Source organism: Pavona decussata, unplaced genomic scaffold (assembly GCF_977016875.1).
Source record: "Pavona decussata unplaced genomic scaffold, jaPavDecu1.1 SCAFFOLD_254, whole genome shotgun sequence".
NCBI classification, from domain to species: Eukaryota; Metazoa; Cnidaria; class Anthozoa; order Scleractinia; family Agariciidae; genus Pavona; species Pavona decussata.
The window spans coordinates 2196751-2218738 of NW_028145657.1; the positions used below are offsets into that span (position 1 = coordinate 2196751).

General features: G+C 38.9%; 2 protein-coding genes across 2 annotated transcripts in view; one reads left to right on the forward strand and one right to left on the reverse strand.

Moving 5' to 3' along the window:
* The window catches only part of LOC146456551 (uncharacterized), a 35593-nt gene extending 13914 nt beyond the window's left edge, over positions 1-21679 (reverse strand). Inside the window, exon 1 of the mRNA XM_085092597.1 lies at positions 21429-21679. Coding sequence (XP_084948723.1) covers positions 21429-21584 — 156 coding nt within the window. The 5' untranslated portion in view covers positions 21585-21679. The remainder of the gene's footprint in view (positions 1-21428) is intronic.
* LOC146456552 (uncharacterized) lies at positions 9254-12957 on the forward strand. The gene is made up of 2 exons (XM_085092819.1): positions 9254-9998; positions 11646-12957. Exons 1-2 carry the CDS (start codon positions 9376-9378, stop codon positions 12100-12102), a joined length of 1080 nt encoding a protein of 359 aa, XP_084948945.1. The 5' UTR covers positions 9254-9375; the 3' UTR covers positions 12103-12957.
* Positions 21680-21988: the final 309 nt, after the last annotated feature.

Sequence of the window (21988 nt, forward strand, 5' to 3'; positions counted from 1 at the left end):
AATCAAAATAGACAATGTTGCCGTTTTCAGGAAAGGTTCCTTCGAACTTCCTCCATCACATACCTTATTCAAAAAAAAAAAATATTGTGTTAACCGGTGTGAAATTGGCGATTGAAGTGGAGCATTCGTAATCGATTCTCTCTCGAATTACAAATCTGGGAAGCACGCGTACTCATCTTGCCGCTATGTCACATCAGCAGATGACACGCCGTACCTGCGCCGAACCCAAAACTCCGCTTTTGTTTAGTAGCCATGTCGTGGCGTCTAATAATTTTTCGATGGATTTTAACAAAGTATATACAACGAAAACCTCAAGCCCCGCTCGCGCGTTAAGGATTTGACCCGTGGTTTGACGGTCTCAGTAGCCCGACTGTACACATGCCACCGAATTATTAAGGGTAACATTTTAAGTAAATGATTGTAATCTTCACTGACTGAATATTAACCTTGGCACAAGACTTGATCCTGCCAGTTGTCACTACATGTGTTCATATTACTGTATGTGTACGTACACCAGCCCCAGTCACTAACAACTGTTTCCTATGTTACGTTTAGTTAGCAAGCAAGAGACGATCTCTTTAACAGATCAAACGTGAACCGTTTTCTCTAAGCCTCCTGATAATTATGATTTTCACCAGTTCCAAAAATCCGCGAGAATTTTACGAATCAGCCATGGCCATGGATCTACCGTTATTATCAGTAACAATATTATTCCGACAACTTGCTTTTAGTTTCTGTGTTTTCCTGTGGTTTATTATACCTAATAAACGAAAAAAACTGTGTTCAAAAATAAACATGAAATATCAGATTTTTAGCCGCTCAAAGATGTATGCGTACCCTCAGCTGAAAAGTGACGTCATATTTTTTGGAGAGAGGAGGGAGCCTGGGGCCAATTGAGAATAAGATGACATACTAAGGATGACTCAGTGGGTTTCTCTATGCCATAAATCCCTACAATCCTTATAACGGATGACATAAATGAATGACTTTTTGACTTCCAAGTGCTGATCTGCGAGGAATATGTTGAACATCTTTCTTAGTCAAATGGAAAGTTTTGATCCCTTTGCAACGAGAATCAAGGAAGCTTTGAACATATGAAACCAAGAGAGGATGAAGGTAAACCAAGAGAGGATGAAGGTAACCTTCATCCTCTCTTGATGAAACTTAAAGTGTATGTTGTGCAGAAGTATTAGTACATAGTTCTATCCGACAACGCTATCGAACAATTTTTGTCGGAGTTGAATAAACCTAGTCTTTTTCTCTGATACGATACCTACAAAATAGTAACAGGCACTCTTGCGATAGAACACAGTAGTTGAAACGATGGCCGTTTTATGATCTCAATCTACTTAACGAAGAAAAGAAATTTTGCTCACCCCCTTCCGTTGACATTTTCTGACTTTTGCCTGATTTTCTCTGACAATGACTCTTAAAACACAAATGCTTGAAATCGTAGCCACCTTAGAAGCTAGCCCGTTGTATGTTTACGAGGTTTTGCTTAGAATAAAGATCTTTGGAAAAAAAAATGACACATATAACTAAAAAACAAAAAAAAAATCAGGAATGCATGAGTTCAGAGCCACCTTAAATTTTCAGCTCTAAATCCCACCCTACAATTTCTTCCTTGTACTTGTACAAGTTGTGTCTTAACTTGTTTAGTAAAAATGGGACTTACCGTGCTCTTTGTTTAGTTATAATCGATTAAGGCTAAAGCTAAGGCTGTTGTTTCAAAGGTTATATTGTTGCTATGGTATCCAGTAAAGTCGAGAAAACACCTATAACTTTTTAGCGCCGGTTTACCGTTTGTGTTATTAACTGATATTAAAGAGTAGTAGTATTGATCCGTCAAAGCTTAAGTGCTGGAAACCGATGGAGCCACCTTAAGTTTTATACATAATTGCGATCATGTTCTTCTTGTTTCATTAAAAGGTTCCACTATGTTGTAATCAAAGTATTTTTGTTTAAAGCACTGCTATTGTGGTCTCTCGAAGCTGCTGTGTGTATATTAAGTGAAAACGCTGGGTCGTATTTTCATTACAGATTTTTATTACACAGCTAAATCATACTGACTTATTCACATGCAATTAAGTATAATTAAGGTTACAGCTTGTAAAATACAATACCTGTGTTACATAATTTACATTATGAGGAGAAATGAACTCAAGTATCGCGTGAGATAGCGAAAGACGTTCACATTGAACATTTCGTTCAGTTTCTCGCTTTTTGAGTATGTATTTTTCCTTTAGACTAACACGGGCGATGCTTAGTTTGCCTTTCTGAGAACTCCTGATGTTATTTAATTATAAAGTATTGATAAACTTACAAAAGACAAGCTAGTTAAACCTTGCCATACAATCTACAGTTACGGTTACATATCTAAAACAAGTACTGAAACAATCGTTTAAGGCAACCCCTTTTTTAAATGTCATTTTGTTGGTTATGCAGACGAACACTAGATATAACAAAGTGCCGCTTTGAGGCTCCACCTAACAGTGCACATGAGGGCAGTGAGTACTTTAACATGACAAATGTGATGTGTTTTCCCGCTTATTGAAATTATAGGATGCTCATGTTGATGATTTGGAGAAGATTCTTTCATCACTTCGCTAGCTTTCACTGAAAATTTCAGTGGTTCATTATTCTGGAGTCTACGAAAACCGTTATCTTCATTGGCACTGATTTTCCACGCTAATTTTCTGGAATTGTTAAGTTGAGATTCTCATCGTAGCTCATAAAAACCAAATTATTTGATCTGGTAAACGAATAAGGGAATTGTGAAAGAATAAGGCCTTATCTAATGCAACGACACAGCCTCACTTTTTATTCTTTGAATTCAGGATGGTGGCTTGCTCACGACGGATTCCTTTTAAACAAGGAGTAACATTTGGACGTATGACTGCAATTTTCATAACAGTATAGTAACGGTCTTTTTAAGACTTTGATTGCCTCCAGAAAGTCAGTGTATGTTTTAGCCCTCATCATTTTAAAATGGCAAAATGCAAATATAATACTGTAGTACACAAAAGCTGTTAGAGCCTCAACAAATCCTTTCGTTTTAGGATAAGCAGTTAGTGCTTTTTTCAGGCCCCACGCTGCATACTATGTTTTTACATTAAACTTTATGGTAACTTCAGCTATATTCACTGGCATATGTACAGTGTACAGAACCCATGATATTAGATAGAACTCTCTTAGCCTACACGACTAGTTGAGATTGAAAGCATGCTACTCAGAATTGGGGTCATATCAATTAAATACAGTCGACTCCCGATAACTCGAACCCTCGCTAACTCGAACCTCGCGCTAACTCGAACCAATCTTCCTTCCCTTTCAGGTCATTTTCCATCTAATTTTACCCTCGATAACTCGAACTCCCGATAACTCGAACCTTTTTCAATTTCCCTTGAAGATTCGAGTTATCGGGAGTAGACTGTATTTAATTTTCCCGTGTTAACAGTACTAAAGAATAATAACGTATAACCTTAAGATATATATTGATTTTGCTAAGACCAAATGATGGAAAGCCATTCTCTCTTTATGAATCTACGCCTCGACAACCAGGTAAATATATTTGACATTGCTATAGGCTGTTGGAAACTACTTACGCCACCTGGTTTGGTATTATAGGTAAAACACTTATGTATTTTTAACTCATTGTTTTCAAAGGCGCCTTTAATGATGTATATACACCTAGTTTCTACTAATTTTAATTTTATCAGTTTTCCGCTCTTAACTTTATTCAGACCGGCCTTGGTTTGGTTCTCTGGGACCAGTCAGAGACGAGGAAATCTTTTTCTTTAACAGACAGTAATAAAGCTATGATAAAACACTGAGCGTTGTTTGCTCAGTTCCTAAACACTTTCTTTGACACTGAGGTCCGTTAGAGAAGCTAATTACTCAACATAGCGTTGAACTGACGGACCGTTCCTTTTAGGGTTGGTTAGTGAAAATGAGTTTTTTGGGGGGTGGGGGAGGGGGAGGAGCGGGGGCAGAGAAGAAAGGATTTCAGGTCAGTTATTGAAACAATTGACAGTAACATGAAACAGGTCTATTTTGTTTCAAGTCTAAGGCAGTCTTTTCTTTTCCTCTATCTTATTTTCTTTTCTTGTCTCTCATTTCTTTGTTTCTCTTCCTGGACATTCATAACAAATTGTTCCTTTCTGAGCTTGTAACTTTTACTGCTCATTTAACAGCTACAACGTCCAAGCCTGTACAGGAAGATTCTGCAGCCCCCACTCGCCTCCACTCCCCGCCTGAATAGATTTCCTAATTAAATTTACATAACTGTGCAGCAAACAACACAGCCAAGAAAATAAATGTAAGCATCAACTAGTGATTAATTCTATACATGACTCTATGCATGATCTTTTACCATATTTCCTTCATCGCGTAGAATGGCTATTGTTCTTGTGACATTTACTTCCAGTTATATAGGTCTGCCATGACGCTTGTTATTATTCATAGATGCCCAAAAGGAGCTTATTCATTGGTTGTTATGAACGCGCGGTAATGCTCATTTGTCTGATGGAGGCAGCGAACAAAACAATGCAACCAGTGCACTATTGTTACCCTTTGTTTCGATGACCACAAACCGCTTTGAATAAACTCAGCCCACTTTTGTTTTCTGGTTTGTTCCGCGACTGATTCGCACACCGTTGTATAATTATAAGTTTTCCCTTTCGTTACGTCGCTGGTGAACTTAAGACCCCAACACTAGAAACAAAGCGCATTTTATGGTGCTGTAAATAAATTCGTTATTTTGCTGTATGCAGTTTGCGCGCGCGGAAGCGACCAAGAAGTATAAAGAACTCTTTCGATTCTGTTTTCGGATCTTTGTGACTTTCGTGTTACCAAAACAGCGGGTAATTTAACGACAGTTGCCATATGCACGAACGCACAATCGCTGGGAACATTGTTTGTCAGCTAACGTAGCGATCGTTATCCTGATAGTCGATTTGATCTCGGCGAACCAATCGAATTGTTTAGTAATCGAACCCAAGCAAACACCAATCTTTCCGGTACCGAACGGTCGATTATCAAGCTCAACGTTGGAGTCAATCTTTTAAACTGTGTTTTATACACCCAATTTTAATATTTTGTTCAATCCAACTTCAACCACTCATAAAATAAAGTAGTCACTTCTGTCTCATTCACCAACCAGTGTTCCCGCCAAAACAACCTGAGCCAGCCAGCACCAAAGGCCAGTGTGGTTAGACTATGATCATGTGCATATTTGCTAAACAAGATGGCGAAGCTTTTCAGAGCGCGTATTTCCGCTACGATGATCATGAATAGATAATGAATGTCACAGCATTCTGCCCTATGTCTGCTGAACTTTCATATCTTCTCTTGTTAAACTAAAGTTACTGACTAAGTGAAATTTCAATGAGTCGGCCGTAAGGAAACCAAATTGATTTCTGCTCTTGTTTCTAAATATAAAGGTTGTAACGCAACTAAGACGATTACATCACCACAAGGAAAGGGATACTGTAGAGTCTACTAAACGACAATACCGCGTCAAAACTATAAAACCTATAATACCGTAAACGCCTTTATGCTTGAAGCAGATTTTGTTTTTTATAAACCCTTCCGGAAACGACCATAAAACGGAATATCGTGACAGATATTTTCTCTACCAAAAACTACACTAAATGACCGAACAACACAGAGCACGATGAAACCGCGCAATGGCGGTTTAAAAATAACTTAATTAATCAGATTACATAGGTATCGAACCCACACTAACCCAAAACATAACTAGTATCTCTCCTTGAGGTTTGAAACAATTTTGGCTAGATAAGCAATTTATTTCTTCAGGCTATATTGACATTTTGAGAAACAACGTTGACTATTTCAGTTAGTAAAACGATTTAAAGACTGATTCTGTTACTTGACATACAGCATGCCGTCACTGTTATGGAATAGTCCCAGACTGTTGGCGTGCTTATCCGCGGGACACGGATAGCCATACAACGCTCTTTTTCCATCCCCTGTTTGGGATGAAGAAACAGTAAAAAGTGGCAACTGGATCGTTTATAAATGCGACTTCTGTTTCAACTTTTGTCTCACGTAATAGTAGTCTGCCGGGGGCTATGTAATCCTACGTAGCAAGAAAGAGATCAGTCTTTTAACAGCTTATTAACGTAAGCAAAGCATCTGGATTGCTTTGCTAGGTTTTTTATAGTGACAACTGAAATAAGCTCATTTTCAAACTCATCTAGCAGTATTTTATGCAATACATGTAGTTTGGTTCTCACAGCATAATTTTTATGTTTGGTTTAGTTGTAATTTTTCCCTTAATTTTTCATATGTAAAGTGTCAGTTTTTGAGCTTGTCTGGTGTTCATCGTGAAGCATCCCTAGCCTGGTACTGCGCTGTTTCTAGCTGATAAAAATTGACACAGGAAATTGTTGTTGATCTGAAGCTGGTACTACAAACTAATATAGCTAATAGTCCTCTGAAATTGGTTTATTTAAAGGCGATTTTTTATACGGAACGATTTTTTAAACGTATAATTAAGTCAGTATTATCCGTGTTGCGGTAAAACACTCCAAGTATTTTTGTCTTCAAAAAACATGCAACGCGTTGCCGCAACAAAAGGTTGCGCCAAAAGTTGTCTTCATGCTATGTAACATTAAAAGTCGCTGTCAACTTGTAAAAGTGTTCTTTCTGCTGTCATAAATGCCAAGTACACATGTTTATGAAGTGTGTTCTACGTTTTCTCTGACCTCAGCTCCCGGGGGGGGGGGGGGGGGGGTACTCCCTTATATGGGCTATATAGGTATGTGCGGCGCCAAAGGGTATGGTTTTTCGGCTGTTTTGGTCATAAATAGGGTATCGCTTTTAGCCATTTTGCCGCCATTTTGGTAATAAATAGGGTATAAATTTTTGCACTCTAGTCCTGGGTTCGATTTTTTTTTAGAAGAAGCTACTTCAGGTCATAAATAGGGTAGGGAAAATCGCAGATTTTGGTCATAAATAGGGTAAGGGTTTTGGGAAGCGGGCCGCACACCCCTTCCCAATATTTTTTGGAGTACCCCCCCCCCCCCCCCCAGGCCTCAGCTAAGGCATCACCTAGTTCCTTATGAGTAGCTTGCAACTGAAGATTTCGGATAATGGTAGAAAATGACACCGCTTTGCCGCGAAGCTTTCCATCAACTTCCTCTCCATAAAAGTGAAGAAAGTAAACAGCCTCATCTACGTCCACCTCACCAGTGTCATGATTAAAGATGTAGAAGAAGATTGGAGCACCAGAGGAACCTTTACAAGTAGCAATGGAGTGTTCAGCAAAGGGCTCTTTCACCACCAAGCATCCCAGTGTGATTTTGACCATACGCCATATTCAGAAAGTAAACATGGGTGAGATTTGACTCCATTCCTCCAAACGACACTTGTTTACTTGCTCGATGTGGATGAGAGATAGCGAAAAGCCTCAGGGAACGCGAAAAAAGTGGAACTCCTTGGATCAGGAAATCTGAAAGAGGAAACATTTCGAAAGTTTTCTAATATGGTGAAGGCTTTCATCTCCAAGGGCTCTACTTTTGCAAACTGAGTTTTCTGTTCGTCGTTTTCCAGCGGCTTCAAGTACAATAACGCATAATCCAAGAAGGCGTCTCTACGATCAAAGTACGAAGAAAGCAATCCCAGGGCGACATTACATTTGTCGATATCCGGTGTATCTTTTGTACCGTCTCCGAATAAATTTCCTTTCAGAGAACCCAGTAAGACATTTTTGCCTTTGTTCTTGTCTGGCGGTGAAGCACTTTCGATTTTAGCCACCTCGCGAACTACTTGCACTAGTTGCACTACTTGGGTACTAGTATGGTTGCTCTTTTTATTCTTGCTTCTGGCTGTGAGGTTTATTCATCACTGTTTTCATGTTGTTGTTTAAGCTAATATCTCGGCGGTAACAAGTTTTCAATATAATTTGCTGGTAAAATGTTCAAACCTACTAGCTCGTCTATTTCATCAATGGTAGGTGCTTTATGGACAGTAAATTTTTGCATTTTCTTTGTTTTGACGTAAAAATTAAAGCCAAAAATTCAAATAACCCGCCCCGAGAAAAAATTTCGCGCACGGATTTTACCATGGCTACACTGAAGTAAGAATTTCTCTTTCAATCAGCGTACGATTTGTACTTTATCCGTTTACTCTCTCCAACAAAATGTCAGTATCGCGATAAAAAACTAAATTCGATTTTGAGACGGCAATACGACTTTATATTGACGGCGTTGGGAGAAAATATATTCCGTATTGGGCTTCGTCGCTTCGCGACTCCGCGCCGCCAAATACGGAATCTATATATATTTTCTCCCAACTAGCCGTCAATATAAAGTCGTTTTGTCGTCTCAAAATCGAATTTAGTTTTTAATCTGATGATGTGCAAGTGCCAGGAAACGGCATCGAAATGTTGCCGATCAACCTGTTGCTACCATTCATTTAGCCTGAGTATCAGGTTGGGAGAAAATATATTCCGTATTGGGCGGAAGGCCTGATACTCAGGCTAACATTCATTTCACGTTCTTTCTCTGCTAACTACAGAAACGAAAAAAAAAAAAAAAAAAAAAAAACCAAAAACAACAACAACAAAAAAAAAGAACAAAAAACAAAACAAAACAAACAAAACAAACAAGCAAACAAACAAAAAAAAAAAAAAAACAACAAACAAGCAAGAGCGTACTGAAAGTGCTGTTTATTGTGCTGTAAACCGGCGACTAGCATATTGATTTTAAAATTATTATACGGAGAGCATTTAGGAACTGGGAAAAACAAAGTTTGATTCAGCTCACTGAGCTCAAACAAAAAGGAAAAAAACAAAGTGCTTCACTTCAAGCTGTTCCGTGTCGGTGCCAAAACAAGTACATACGCCTCACAAAGCCTAAAATATAGATGTAACTTGAGTAAAGATCAAGGTCAACAATAATGGACAAATTCTGCGTATTCTACAACATTAGACATGCTAGACGTCATTGCGGTTACCCCCGTGATATTTTTTCCTCGTTGTAAAAACTCTTGGTCACGACGGGAAATGGCAAAAAATTACCATGTTATGTGTAAGCGTTTTATGAATTATAGGCTTCATTTTACATAATGAATGCAAAGAAACAAATGAGTGTAACCAGTGGTCTTTAAAAAGAAAAAAACTTGACAGGAAGGAAGAACATAGCTGAAATTGCTGAATGTTGTGGAATATTTAAACTATCGGAGTGTGGCAAACGGGATTAATTGATGGCACGTAGGTAAATAAACAGTTGATTGATTAATTGGCTTTTTGCCTAGAAGGAAGAACAAAGCTGAAATTGCGGAATTTTAGCGAATATTCTCAGTATCGGGGTGTTGCAATCATTGATCGCTTCTAATCTATTCCTTTGCCACATGGCGGCACTACCGACAAACTTTGGCCATATTCAAATGAAATTTGCCTCATTTGAACACAAACACATTGGGAAGTTTATCCGCCTGGAGATAAAAGAACTTACGCTTCCAAATGGTGTGTTGATTGAGTTTGAGGACATTATAGCTCTTGCTGGAGATTATTACGGTTTACCAAAACAACCAATTATTAATCCTTTGATCGTCGAAGAGGAGGATCCTGGCCGCGACCAGCGCTTCGCAGAAGCATTCGACACTCTGGCACGCGCCCCAAAGGATGAGCTACAGAGTGAGTTGGACAAGCTGTTAGAGACTCTAAAGAAAGAAACTGAACAACGTAAAAGTTTTGCCTCCAAAACATGGGACAAAATCACAGGTGGTATATGGGCTGGTCCTTTACCTTTGAAACATGGGAGGATGTTACAGCTAGCTGAGAATAATCACGATCATTTCCAACCTTATGCAAAGTATTCGTACCTTACGGGTCACCAGCTGGCGATAGACAAGGCACGAGAAGCTGGAAACTGTGGCGGGGACGAAGAGGAGAGGCTCCTTCATGAAGCACTTGCGATGGATGCGTTTGCCTGCCACTTTCTTACTGACGGTTTCGCGAGTGGACACATCAGGTAATTACAAATCGAATGTGGTTTAGCGTTGTGTGCACATCTACAACGATATTCGTCATCACAGTGGTCGAACAAAGTCGTCCATGTTTGAGGGCGGAAAAAGGCATTGCGTGACAAGTTGACGCGAGCAGCATTGTCTAGACTCTTATCGACAACGGAAAATTAGCCAATTAGATGGCAAGATTAGAAACAATTGTGGTAAAAATTATGTTAGCATAGTCATTCACTGTGTTTTGTTGATTTGTGTTTCTCGTTCCTTGACGATTTCATTGAAATAACTATGATAATTTAAAGATACCGTAATTGTTTGATTAGATGCTTATTTAGTGGTGGATGAGTCTACCTCGGTCTGAAAAGCATTGTCTTTCACAAGCGTTTTCGGGACGAATAATTGCGTGGTCTTATTTACAGTTTTACCGACCGTGTCAGACGGCTTTTTTCCAGCTAAAATGATTTAACAAGCGGTGAGGAATGTAGGTGCCCAGTGATTTTTCTCTAATTTTCCTCTAATTGTTGTCGTCTTCTTTGCAAGCCTGTCCAATATGGTGGCTTTTCTTTACGTGCAACGATCAATGCCAGTGCACGTTTGCTTTTTGACCTAATATCGTCTGGGTTCAGAGTGAAGAAATGACACCATCTTTTTTATAAAGTTACTCTTGGATTTTAAGGCATCGCACCCCATCGCACCTCCCATCGTTTTTCTGCTATGTGTGATTTAAGTTTGGCGATTGTGAGAAGCCAACTTCAGCGAGTCACGATTAATTATGACGTTTTTCCTTTTCCTTGTTTTGTCTCTAAGTTTACAGTTGCAGCTAAAGCGGTAGCTACAACCAGCTGTTCTAAATGGCTTCCTATTTCACCTCTGGAAAAAAAATGTTGAGGATTCAATGCCATGAGCTGTCGTTAGATACAACCTAAACTATCAGTCAGTCGACAAACAAACGGTAACTGGAGAAAAGTAATCGAACAAAGGGCCGAATATACCGATTTTATGCCTTTTTGAAGTTCAAATTTTTCATTCCTTGAGATCCACACAGCGCGAAGGTTTGTTGCAACTGAGCTGGAAACGACAACTCGCCCCAGCATGCGTTGTGGACCGTGTCCAACCAACCATTCCAAATTTGACATTTCTTTTGAAATTTAAGATGAAGTGGTTTAGTTTCAGAAGTTGAGATTCAAATAAACATCCTAATCCTCTCGTTTGGAACGATTATGTAGCAATGTACTAATAACGTTTAAGTCAGTTTGCGCAACAATAAAGGGTGCCTTGTAATTCCATATAATTGTGGGGCTCGCACTATGGTAAAGGCAATGCTCGATTTGATTGACTGAGAATGAAAAGTAGGTAAGGAAATAGCCTGAATTGGACGCTGAACTGGGTAATAGGAGTGTACGGCTCTTTTAGTAGAAACTAGCTCCACACATTATTGGATAAAAAACAGACAAATAAACAATCAATTGTCCCATTAGAATGATTTGAGTTCAAATCTTCAACATATACCCTTATGAGATGTGTTCGCATGTTTCATTTCGTATATCCATCGAAGTGCACTCTGTTGAGCTATTAGCTCTGATTAACATTAATACTTATTTAACTGGCATTTATATGTCAGGTCATGTTATGAAATAAAATATATTTCCTTGCAGGACGCCACGAGTGGAGTTGGGAAGAGGAACTACCTTTGGCAAAGATGGCCATTTACTATGCTTGTGCATGCACGATGAAGACAACAAGTATGGCCTGCGTGTTACAAACAAACGGGGAGACAAGTGGATTGCATATGGCGATGGAACGCTCCTAAATGAAGAGAGCAAAGATAACCTAAACATTGCAGTAGAGGCTGTTCAGACATCAGTTGATCAAGTGTATGAGGCTTACAGACAACCCGAGAAAACTATTTACCCTACTGCAGTGACCGATTTGATGCCATTTGTTGACCCAGATGAGAGAAACAACTCCCCCTTGTTCCAAGTGAAAGATGGCAAAATGCACAGGAGGTCAGACATCAGTGATCTTCAGGATGAAGAAACGGTTACCAATTGGTGGGGACCAACAACGCTCTCCATGCTACAGGTTTACAAACCAAAAAATTCGGCTATATAGACTTAACTTGTGCTGAGCAGAAACTGTGTGATCCGTTTGATTTGTGTGATCTGTAAGTTTTAGGAACAAGTTGCTGGAATGTTTGTTACTTGTTCAGGCTCTATCTGTTTATTATTTTCTCCTCTGTAATTTATATTAAAGAATAATGCAGTTGTGAAACAAAACATCGAGCAAAACAAAACAAAAACATCGCTGAAATGTTGTCAATGCCGATACCAGTAGGACAGATGACTTGGTTATCTGTTCAAAGTTTTTTTTCACTAGTACTTGTTCTCGTGGAGTAGTAACGTGTTATTTGTGTGATCTGCGAGTTTGGCAGCTAGCTACTGGAATGTTTGTCCCAATTTCTATATCTTCTAATAATTTTTGCCTCATTAACACAGACACAGGTCTTACTTATAGCAAGGATCTGACAAACATAAAACAGAAATCGATAAACCGCTGGCACTATCAGGACAGAGAACTGATTGCACTTCAGAGCCGTTCAATCTTGTGTATGCGATCAACTAAGTCATAGTATTAATTTAACAGACCACTGGAGAAATGCAATCAAACCTTTACTGAACTTTTTCCATTCAGGGAATTTATTCGCGACAAATAAGACTTTAAAGAAAGTGTGTGCTCGGTATGCGCATAGCTGGTGCAATTACCACTGTTTTGCGCGCTGGTCAGGCTACTCATGCATTCGTCGTGGTCAAGTCGATCTTTATATGTCTCTATTTTCTTAGTATTAGATTTTCTTTTTCTTTTTTGGTGAAGTTTTATACAAGGCCGGTACATAGATAGTCTCAATTTATTGCTTACTGGAAAAGTGTGTTTGGTTTTTTATAATCATTAAAGTTTTAGGAGTGCTAAGTACGTGTCTTATTTGTTTTGGTTGCTGGACCTGACTGTATGTACATAGCATTCTTTTCTTTTCATGGAATAAGATCAGAGAACACCGCACCTGCCAAAAATAGGATAGCGCAGTTAAAGAAAAATAATTTCACAACTGTTAAAGCAAACATAAAATAAATCTGACTTGCCTATTGTCACAAATGCAGGTGACGGAAAAGCTTGGAAGTCACAGACGGGAACGTTTTCAAACAAGGCAACCAAAGCCAGCGAAAAAAAACTAAATATCGTCGGCTTACGCATTTTTTACCAAAGAAAACATTTCCCATCCCGCTTAAAATGTCACATTTCAAACATTTCGTGATGCAGACGTTGTTTTCGAATGTTATATCCAATATAAAGTCAATTAAACGTCGATAACATTTTGCTTGATGGCCAACGTGAACAGTCTCCATGAGCCAATAGCTGGCCTATGAAAACTACTCTTCAAAGGCCACATGCTGTCATCAATAAAGTTATCATCCCTTCATTGAAAATTTCTCTACAGGAAGTCAATTTGTTATGCTTGTCTTTTTCTTGTCATGGAAATTTATAATCTCGATAACACTGAAAATTTTGATAATTTTGTTCCAATTGTAGGAGATGTCGAAACAAAACATATAAACAAGAAAAGCTAATTATAATGATCAAACTTTTGCACATGAATGTACACCGTTTATGAAACTTCAAGCGCGGCCACCGTTGTCATATCTGAAAACTTCAACCATGGGCGCTTTCCATTCGACCAAAAATTCCGGAAATTCCGGGTTTGGAAGCGAATGGAACAGACATTTTCCGGAATTTCATTCCGGAATTTTGGGTGTACCTCGCGAGGTTGGCCTAAAATTCCGGAAAATCGGAATGACCGGAAAATTCCGTTCCATTCGACCATTCCTAGATCCTGCTCGCGCCCAGTTTCTCAGAGCCCGGAAATCGAACTCAACATGGCTTCCAATTCTTCTGCTCAATATCAGTGTTCCGCTTGTTATTATGCGACGGATGACTTGAATGTTCTTTTGCACCACTTTTGCATCGGAGCCACGGCAAACTTTCGTAAGTAGTGCGAAAATTCTGAAGTGATCCTTAAACTCGTCAGGAAAATAGAAAGGTATCGTGCCCTCAACTCGGTTTAAATTCCTACGCATGTAGGAGCTACCCACACTGAACAGCGTTATGTCGTCGTCCTTGTCCAATACTTCGCTTATTTCAACTTCATAGTCGTCGAGCAACTCTAAAGCAAGTAAAATAGACAAAGAGTCCGCCATTTTTTTATTCCCCTGTTTATTTGGTATTTTCGCGCGAAAATTGGTACGTGATGGACTGGGACGGCTTTTTTCAAACCAACCGGAAAATACTGTTCCATTCGTCACATGAAATACTCGAAATTTCATTCCGGAATTTTTGGTCGAATGGAAAGCGCCCCATGTTTTCTTATTAATTAAAAAAAAAACGCAACGTGAGAAAAAACGGCAAATAGAATCTATTTTTGATGCTTTTGATTTTATTATACCTTTTTGTAAAAATTAAGGGAAATTACGAATACATAGACATGATTCTTTAGCGTCACCCTAAGAGTCGACTAAGTGTAGCATGTTGATCAAACATTCATTCTAGATCATTCATGCGCAGCTGCTAATGAATTTTAGCGGAATCACATTTATCGGTCTCACACCGTTACATCATTTCGGTTATCTATTATTTTCAGCCCAGTACTACCCTTGGAGGCAGTGATCGTGCCCAGGTATAACTTACTATTGAGTTCAAATTCTCAGGAATGACATTTCTTTTCATTCCCTTCCATTCCGTGTGATTTTGGTTTTAGCCGAATTATAGGTTTCTGTTGGGAAAGTGACGTCACAATCTCGCCAACACAATTTTAACGTCATTCCCAGGGTCCTCTCTCTTCCTCCCTCGCGAATTGACCTTGGTTGCGGCTGCTTGGCCTTGTTCGCGAGAGAAATCAGTGTCAGCATCCAATTATAGTTTTTATGTTGCTCGTATTATGCCCATACCGTGTGAAAACAATGAGCCTTATCACGGTTTTGGAAGCCATCTTGATGGGTAGGCAAACACGTAATAACAGTGTTTGTATGGAAATCCGGTGTCAAAAATTTTCATAAAACATCGCTTCTGAAAAATTCATGAATTGGAAACTTCGGGCACTAGGCAAAGGATTTTACAGAACATAACTGAAGAATGTAGCTGTGCTAGAAAGCATCTAGTTGCTTTTTGACATTTGTCTGTAAATCTTTTCCAGCGAGCCAGCCGTGAACTGCTGTTAAAAATAGTTCGCGGGAAAAAATGCAGGGAAATGCATGGGAAGTTCAAGACACCACTGAACAATTTCTGGCACAGCTACATCCCTCCATACAAACAATGTTATTTCAAGACGTGTTTGCCTACCTGTCACGATGGCTTCCAAAACCGTTATAAGGTCCATAACATTTGAACACCAACGCACAGTATGTTAATGGCGAAATTTAGAATCGCGTTTACGGCAAACGGCAAACATGCATGAGATTGATGTTTGTGTTCTTGAAAAAATAAGTACCGTGACCTAGATGAGAATAGTGCAAAATAATTCTGGCCTTTGATGCTAACCTAAAACTAGTACAGGATAAACATGGTCACGTGCTCATTTCTGCCGTTTGCCTTCTGTGTAAACGTACTTCTAAATCTCTCTAATTGTTTGTGACTTCATGTTTCCCTTAGTTTGGTAACAAGATTCTCCAACAGCCACGTTTTTTTTTTTTTTTAATAAAGTGATTTGAAGTTGAGCGAATATGGGAAGCGAGAGTTCCAGCCTCAAAATGCAAGCGACTCGAAGCCACAAAGGAAAAACGTCTCCAAATATGTTCTCTAACAAGTGCCCTAGAAGATATCTTACAGTATAAACAACGCTAATCCACGATTAAAAGTTAATCGAGGTTTTCATCTCGCTCGTTTGAAATGGTTTAAAAGGCTAATTTCAAGCTAAGTCTAAGGTAAAACTGACGGACAAAAATCTTTTGGGAAAATCTTTATTAATTATTAATTAAACTCGCATCAAAGTTCCATTAATCCGGGATTAGCTTAATCGGGCTTTGAACAACTGGGCCCGATGGTTGGTACATAATATCCAGAGGATCGGTCTTTTGAAGCAAAACATGTCACACCAAAAGCAGGAGGAAAACAAGTTTATTAAAAACGATATTTGCAAATCAGTGTTAGAACAAAAATGACCATCAGTAGGGATCACCACTAACGTACAATAGCATGCAAGCGCTTTGTACTAAGAAACGATAAACTCACGTAGTACGTACTTAGAGACTGTTTTACGATGCGTTTTGATTGGGTCTTTTGCAACCAGGTGTTATCCAAATTAGAGACTTTGTTGATAACATATATGTTACACGAACTAGTATATGACTATTAAAGAATTAGGTTTGGACGCTCTGTTCCCCATATCTTTTAAATGCATTATTAAGGTACGGAAAGAAGGGGAAATTATAGAGCATTGCCCAAGCAAATCCTCGGACTGTCTTTCTTCACAGCATTTCATAATTTTTTACAATTACCTAAATGAATGCACTTGTACCAAAATGGTGTTAAACATCTAATGGTTTCAAACCTAACGTGTTGTAGCCACGAGAGGTCGTCCATGATGTTGTATCTTATGGGGTTCGAGCGCTTTATCTGGGAAATTGAGTTCATCGGCGATAGATATGGCGGTGGAAGGGGGAACTGAATGATCTAGCTATAATACAGGAACGTTATAGTCCTGTTTGGTCCATTCCCGTTCGCAAGCGGCTAAGAACCAGACATATTATGTGTTAAAATAACAGAGAGACCCTCACAGTTCTTTGGAAAACTTAGCAGTTGCGAAAAGATACTGGAAAAAGTCAGGCTTGAACGGGATTTCACCCTTTCATGCCCTTATTTTCGCAAACAACTGCGAAGAACTACCTTTCCTTTTATATAAAACTGGATCCTCAGTTCTAATACATTATTCATATTTGTTTGCTCTTCATTCACGGGTATATCACGAACTCAGAATGGGACCAGCTCCCGGTTTGTTTGCAATTGATAGCTCAGTTGGTAGTAATAGGAGACATCCATATCTCCTTCGCAGATTTGGTATTCAATTTTCCTTTTTCTTAATGCCTTATAATTACTCTTATTTAATATCAGCTGAGAAATCAAATCCAGTTACAAAGGAACAACCAAAGCGAATCGCCCAAATTGCGCAATTGTATTAAGCTTTCGAAAAATGTATTGTCCTGTAGTACCGTTCCCGCCCGAGATGCACGAAGCGACTTTTTTTCTTGCTTCTTTTATTAAATATTGATCGTTTGTATTGTATACATTCCTCTAAGACTCACAATCTACTACTACAATTCCGCCTGAGAAAAAAAAAGTATAATAATAAAAACAAAATAAAAATAACGTAACGACTATTTTACGTTTATGTAACAATTTACATATATTCTAATCTAAACTAATCTAATACGCAGCCATTGTTCTAAACTAGAAGCAGTCTTCAAAGAGCTGTTTAATGTGTTATAAATTTTCAGCTGTGCTATCTAAAGCTAGACCCTGTATGTATAACAGCTTATTAAATTTTATTAGTTTCATATTTACATGCAGGGATTTTCAGTTCCGTTATTGTTGTTGTTGTTGCAGCAGCAATAGCAGTAGTAGTAGCAGCAGCAGCAATAGCAGTAGTAGTAGTAGCAGCAGCAGTAGTAGTAGCAGTAGTAGCAGTAGTAGTAGTAGTAGTAGTAGTAGTAGTAGTAGTAGTAGTAGTAGTAGAAGTAGTAGAAGTATTAGTAGTAGCAGCAGCAGCAGTAGCAGTAGCAGTAGCAGCAGGATCAGTAGTAGTAGTAGCAGCAGCAGCAGTAGTAGTAGTAGTAGTAGTAGTAGTAGCAGCAGTAGTAGTGGTAGTAGTAGTAGTAGTAGCAGCAGCAGCAGCACCAGTAGCAGTAGTAGCAGCAGTATTAGTGGTAGTAGTAGTAGTAGCAGCAGCAGCACCAGTAGTGACAGCAGCAGTAGCGGCAGCATCAGTAGTAGTAATAGTAGCAGCAGCCGCAGCACCAGTAGCAGCAGCAGCAGCAGTAGTAATAGTAGTAGCAGCAGCAGAATATGCAGTAGTAGCAGACGCAGCAGCAACAGAAGTAGAAGTAGTAGTAGTAGTAGTACAATCGGACCTCTATTAAGCGGCCACCCTCCATTAAGCGGCCACTTTCCAATGTCCCGAATTATTTGTCAGTAAAGTGCTATATTTGATACCTCTATTTAACGCCTACCTCTATTAAGCGGCCGCGGCTACCTTTGTGCTGTTGCAAGTTTAGTATTTATTGTTTTTTTTACCTCTATTACTATGGGTTCAACGTTCCCACTTCGTGCCCTTCAGGTAACAGTTATCGTACTTGCACTCAGTGTGGTGGTTAATAAAAAGTTGACAAAAAGCAATCAATAAATAGGCACCATCGCAGTTATTTCGAAAAGAACCGGAGAGTATTACACATGATCTAAAGAGGTTTTTTTGTGGTTAAATTAATAAAACCTCGCTGGACCGTGCGCTAAAAATAATCTTGTTGAAAATCATTTGCTCTAGACTTCAAACAGTCATGTAAAACGCAGTCTCCAAATGTTGATGACTTTGTTACTTGACATACAACATGCCATCAAAGTTGCGATATATCCCAAGGCTGTCATCTGCCGGTTTTTGAGGACAAGGATAACCATATAAGGCACGTCTGCCGGCCCCTGTTTAGAATCAACAAGAAGAACCGTATAATCAACATTAATTTTTTTTAACGATTTAGTTGATAACAATTGTAATATCCCCCTCATACGTCAGTGATTAATGAACTATAAAGGCATGTATGATGGTGTTAGATAACTTTGTATCGTGCTGAGTGACTAGGAATAAAAGAAATCATCTATTGAAACACGCCGTTTTTCAGGAGGCTGATGTATTTAGCTGAGGGAATTGGCCCTAAGTAAATTGTTTTCTCAATCTGTGTGCTTTTCAGATTGTTCGTTAAATTTTGATTTATAAATTTAAAACAAATACTCTGACTAACAGTCAGAGAAAGCAAGCCATATCTTTTCATTCATTATTACTGATTTAGTGAACAATAATTTTATTTGGCTTACTGAAGCTTGATGAAAACCATGTAGATCCACACTGGCCATCATCGTGTCCATCAAAAACTAAAATCAAGAAGGAGAAAAGAACGATATCAAAGAACAGTGGTTGGACGGGCACTAAACATAACTTAGTGTTAGTAAATAGTAAAACAGTCTTGGAGCGGGTAACAATATAGTTAAAAACCCTCATGGTTCAAATCAACATTTTGTTACTATGAAGTTTCGCCTATCAACGAAGGCATAACATGAAAACAGAAACAAAAGCGCCAAGGACGCTTTCCCTAAATAAAAGACTTTTAATTCTTGGTCACCTTGTCTTGCGTTCTGCTGCTTAGTGTTGGTGGAGCAGTGAACAGTTGGCGTGATGGTCCAGTCCAGTTTTCAAACAATTCTGATTAATTCTTACTAAAAGGTGGTGGTAGGAGGTGAGAGAATATTTTAATTGAGGAAACAAGCTAGGTCCGTTATTTATTACCTCTGTAGCAATCTTCAGTGCCAATACTGTATCCCTAATGAATGAATGCTTGTACAGTTGCTAGTTTCCCAGTGATACGGATAGGAGCTGGAAATGATGATGCGCGGACATCTAAAAACAAGAATGGAAACGATTAAATGAAAGGAAATGAGTGAATTAATGAGTGAATGAAATGAGTGAATGCAGGTACTCACTTTGCACTACTGCACGAGGAGTCGAAATTTTGTGGACCACTTGGAATCTGGAATTGAAAGCCTGATTAGCCTTTTTAACAGCTTTTAACCGTCCGAAACAAGATTTATTTTATGCCATAGAGAGAGAATACAGCCAATCAAAAAGCTAGAAACCGTTGCATATTCTGTGGTATGCAACGGGCAGTATTCCACTAAAAATCCCGGCGTTCCTTGCGGCCTACAAACTTTTTCCCGCCGAAAGATCGATTGAAGGGCCTACGACAGGTCAAAGTTTTCATTCAGAAAAAATTACTGCCAACAACTAAAACATATTTTACGATATACCACTCGAAACAGTTGCATAACTAGTATTTCTTACACCAAAAAAGTTTCATTTGACATACCTGGTAGAACATAGAGTAGTTCATTTTCACCACATCGACTCGGAAAGTTCCTAGTAAGATATTAAACGGTGGTTTTTCTATTAAACAAGGGATCCTGAATAAAAGCTGGGTCTGAAATACCATTGCGTGCATTAAACAAGAATTATTCCAACAACTTCGTCTTGAAATAAGCTTTAATACAGCAGAGTATCTAAATTGTTTGATTAATTTTCCAGGTGTATCGGAGATGAACATGACACAAGAAAGAGAGCAAAATTCTCGCAGACAAATGCTGCAGTAACTGAGGCATAAAAATATGCTTTATTTTATAAGACGAAACATTGTATTACTGAAATTATATTTTTAGCAGTGAATCCATGAATTAGGCTTTGCTTAATTAATCTGATTGTCCTACCTTCAGCCAGTGCCAGTTTATGTATGTCCTCGTCACTTAACTTCCGAGCTTTGATGACTGATTCATGAGCAGGAACACAGAGCACTGAGTTGAGGCAGTTGTTTGAATTTCTTTGAAGATGATCGTTGTTTTTTGAGCTTATGCTCACCACCAAGGTCCATCCCCCACCTGAATATTTCAATAAAATTAAATCACTTTAGTTGGTTTTACATCGCTATGAACAACAATTCCCATCGGACACTGAACAACTACAACGGTAAAACTCTACTTATAGCAACAAAAACGAAGATTATGATAATGATGATGAAGATGACGATCGCAATGGTGATGACCTTGGTGAAGGTGGTGATCGATGACAACGACGATAACAATAACAGTGATGATGGTGATGATGATGATGGTGATGATGATGACAAATTAATTATAATAAAAGGCATGGAGTGAATTCAGTCTTCTTTTTACTCTCTGAATTTTCTTGTATCTGTATACCTACCATGATTGTCCATATCGCAATAAACTTGTGCATCCCTGTTCCCAATCCTTAACCAGTAATAGCCACTATGGGCATGTGGGAATGCCTGGCTTATTTCCGCGCATGATTTAAATCCATGTTTCTATGTGATAAATACAAATGTCATTAAATATAATATAATCATCGATGTAATATTCGTTACATTGCAGAAGGCTCAATAATTGAATTCCCAGGGCTCCTATTGGGTCCCTTCCTTTTTGTTTGGTATTAAATTCAATTCCCTTCTCAAATCAGACCTACTAATCACATCTAACTTTCATTGTCCCGGCTGCGGTGCAAACTGATTTTAGGGAGATGATTTTGGGGTGTTTGGAAAGTCAAAGCAGCCGACACGACTGACCTTTCTGTGCTTTACAGACGTGTCCATGTAAACAAATCCATGCTTCGGCCCATAATCCTGTGGGTGGGTAAATCTGTCAGCATCGTTTAAGTCACATGACTTGTCATTCACCCTAAAGTTCAAACTCTTACATCGGGGCTCGTCTGCACACATCATTACGCAGCCTGCAAGACGGGAGCAGGCCCTCGTGTAAATCACATGGTTAGCCAAGCGATGACCGTACACTGAGACTGATTGCACTTGACATTGTTCCAAGGCGTGAAGCAGCTTTGCAGAGCTCAACATCACAAGAATATGTGCAAAATACTGCATCATGTCACAAGATACCCTGATAGAAACAATACAGATAATTCCATTTTGTTTATAGTTGGAGGCCAAAAGACTAGTGTACAGTTTAGTTAATCTATTATTTCAACGTACAATTTTTAGATGCAATCAGCCGTACGATTTGCCGTTTTTTTCTGTTTCTTAATCACTAAGAAAGACCATCTTGCGCTGAAGTCCTATCTAGCCCCGTTAGCTGGGTTGGACCTATGGATGCCATCATGACCTGTATTTCC

What these genes read in the sequence shown, in the direction of transcription:
- LOC146456552 (XM_085092819.1), top strand. Translation starts at nt 9,376, where the DNA reads ATGGCGGCACTACCGACAAACTTTGGCCATATTCAAATGAAATTTGCC. An exon ending in TTCGCGAGTGGACACATCAG is followed by an intron (nt 9,999 to 11,645) that starts GTAATTACAAAT and finishes ATTTCCTTGCAG; the next exon opens with GACGCCACGAGTGGAGTTGG.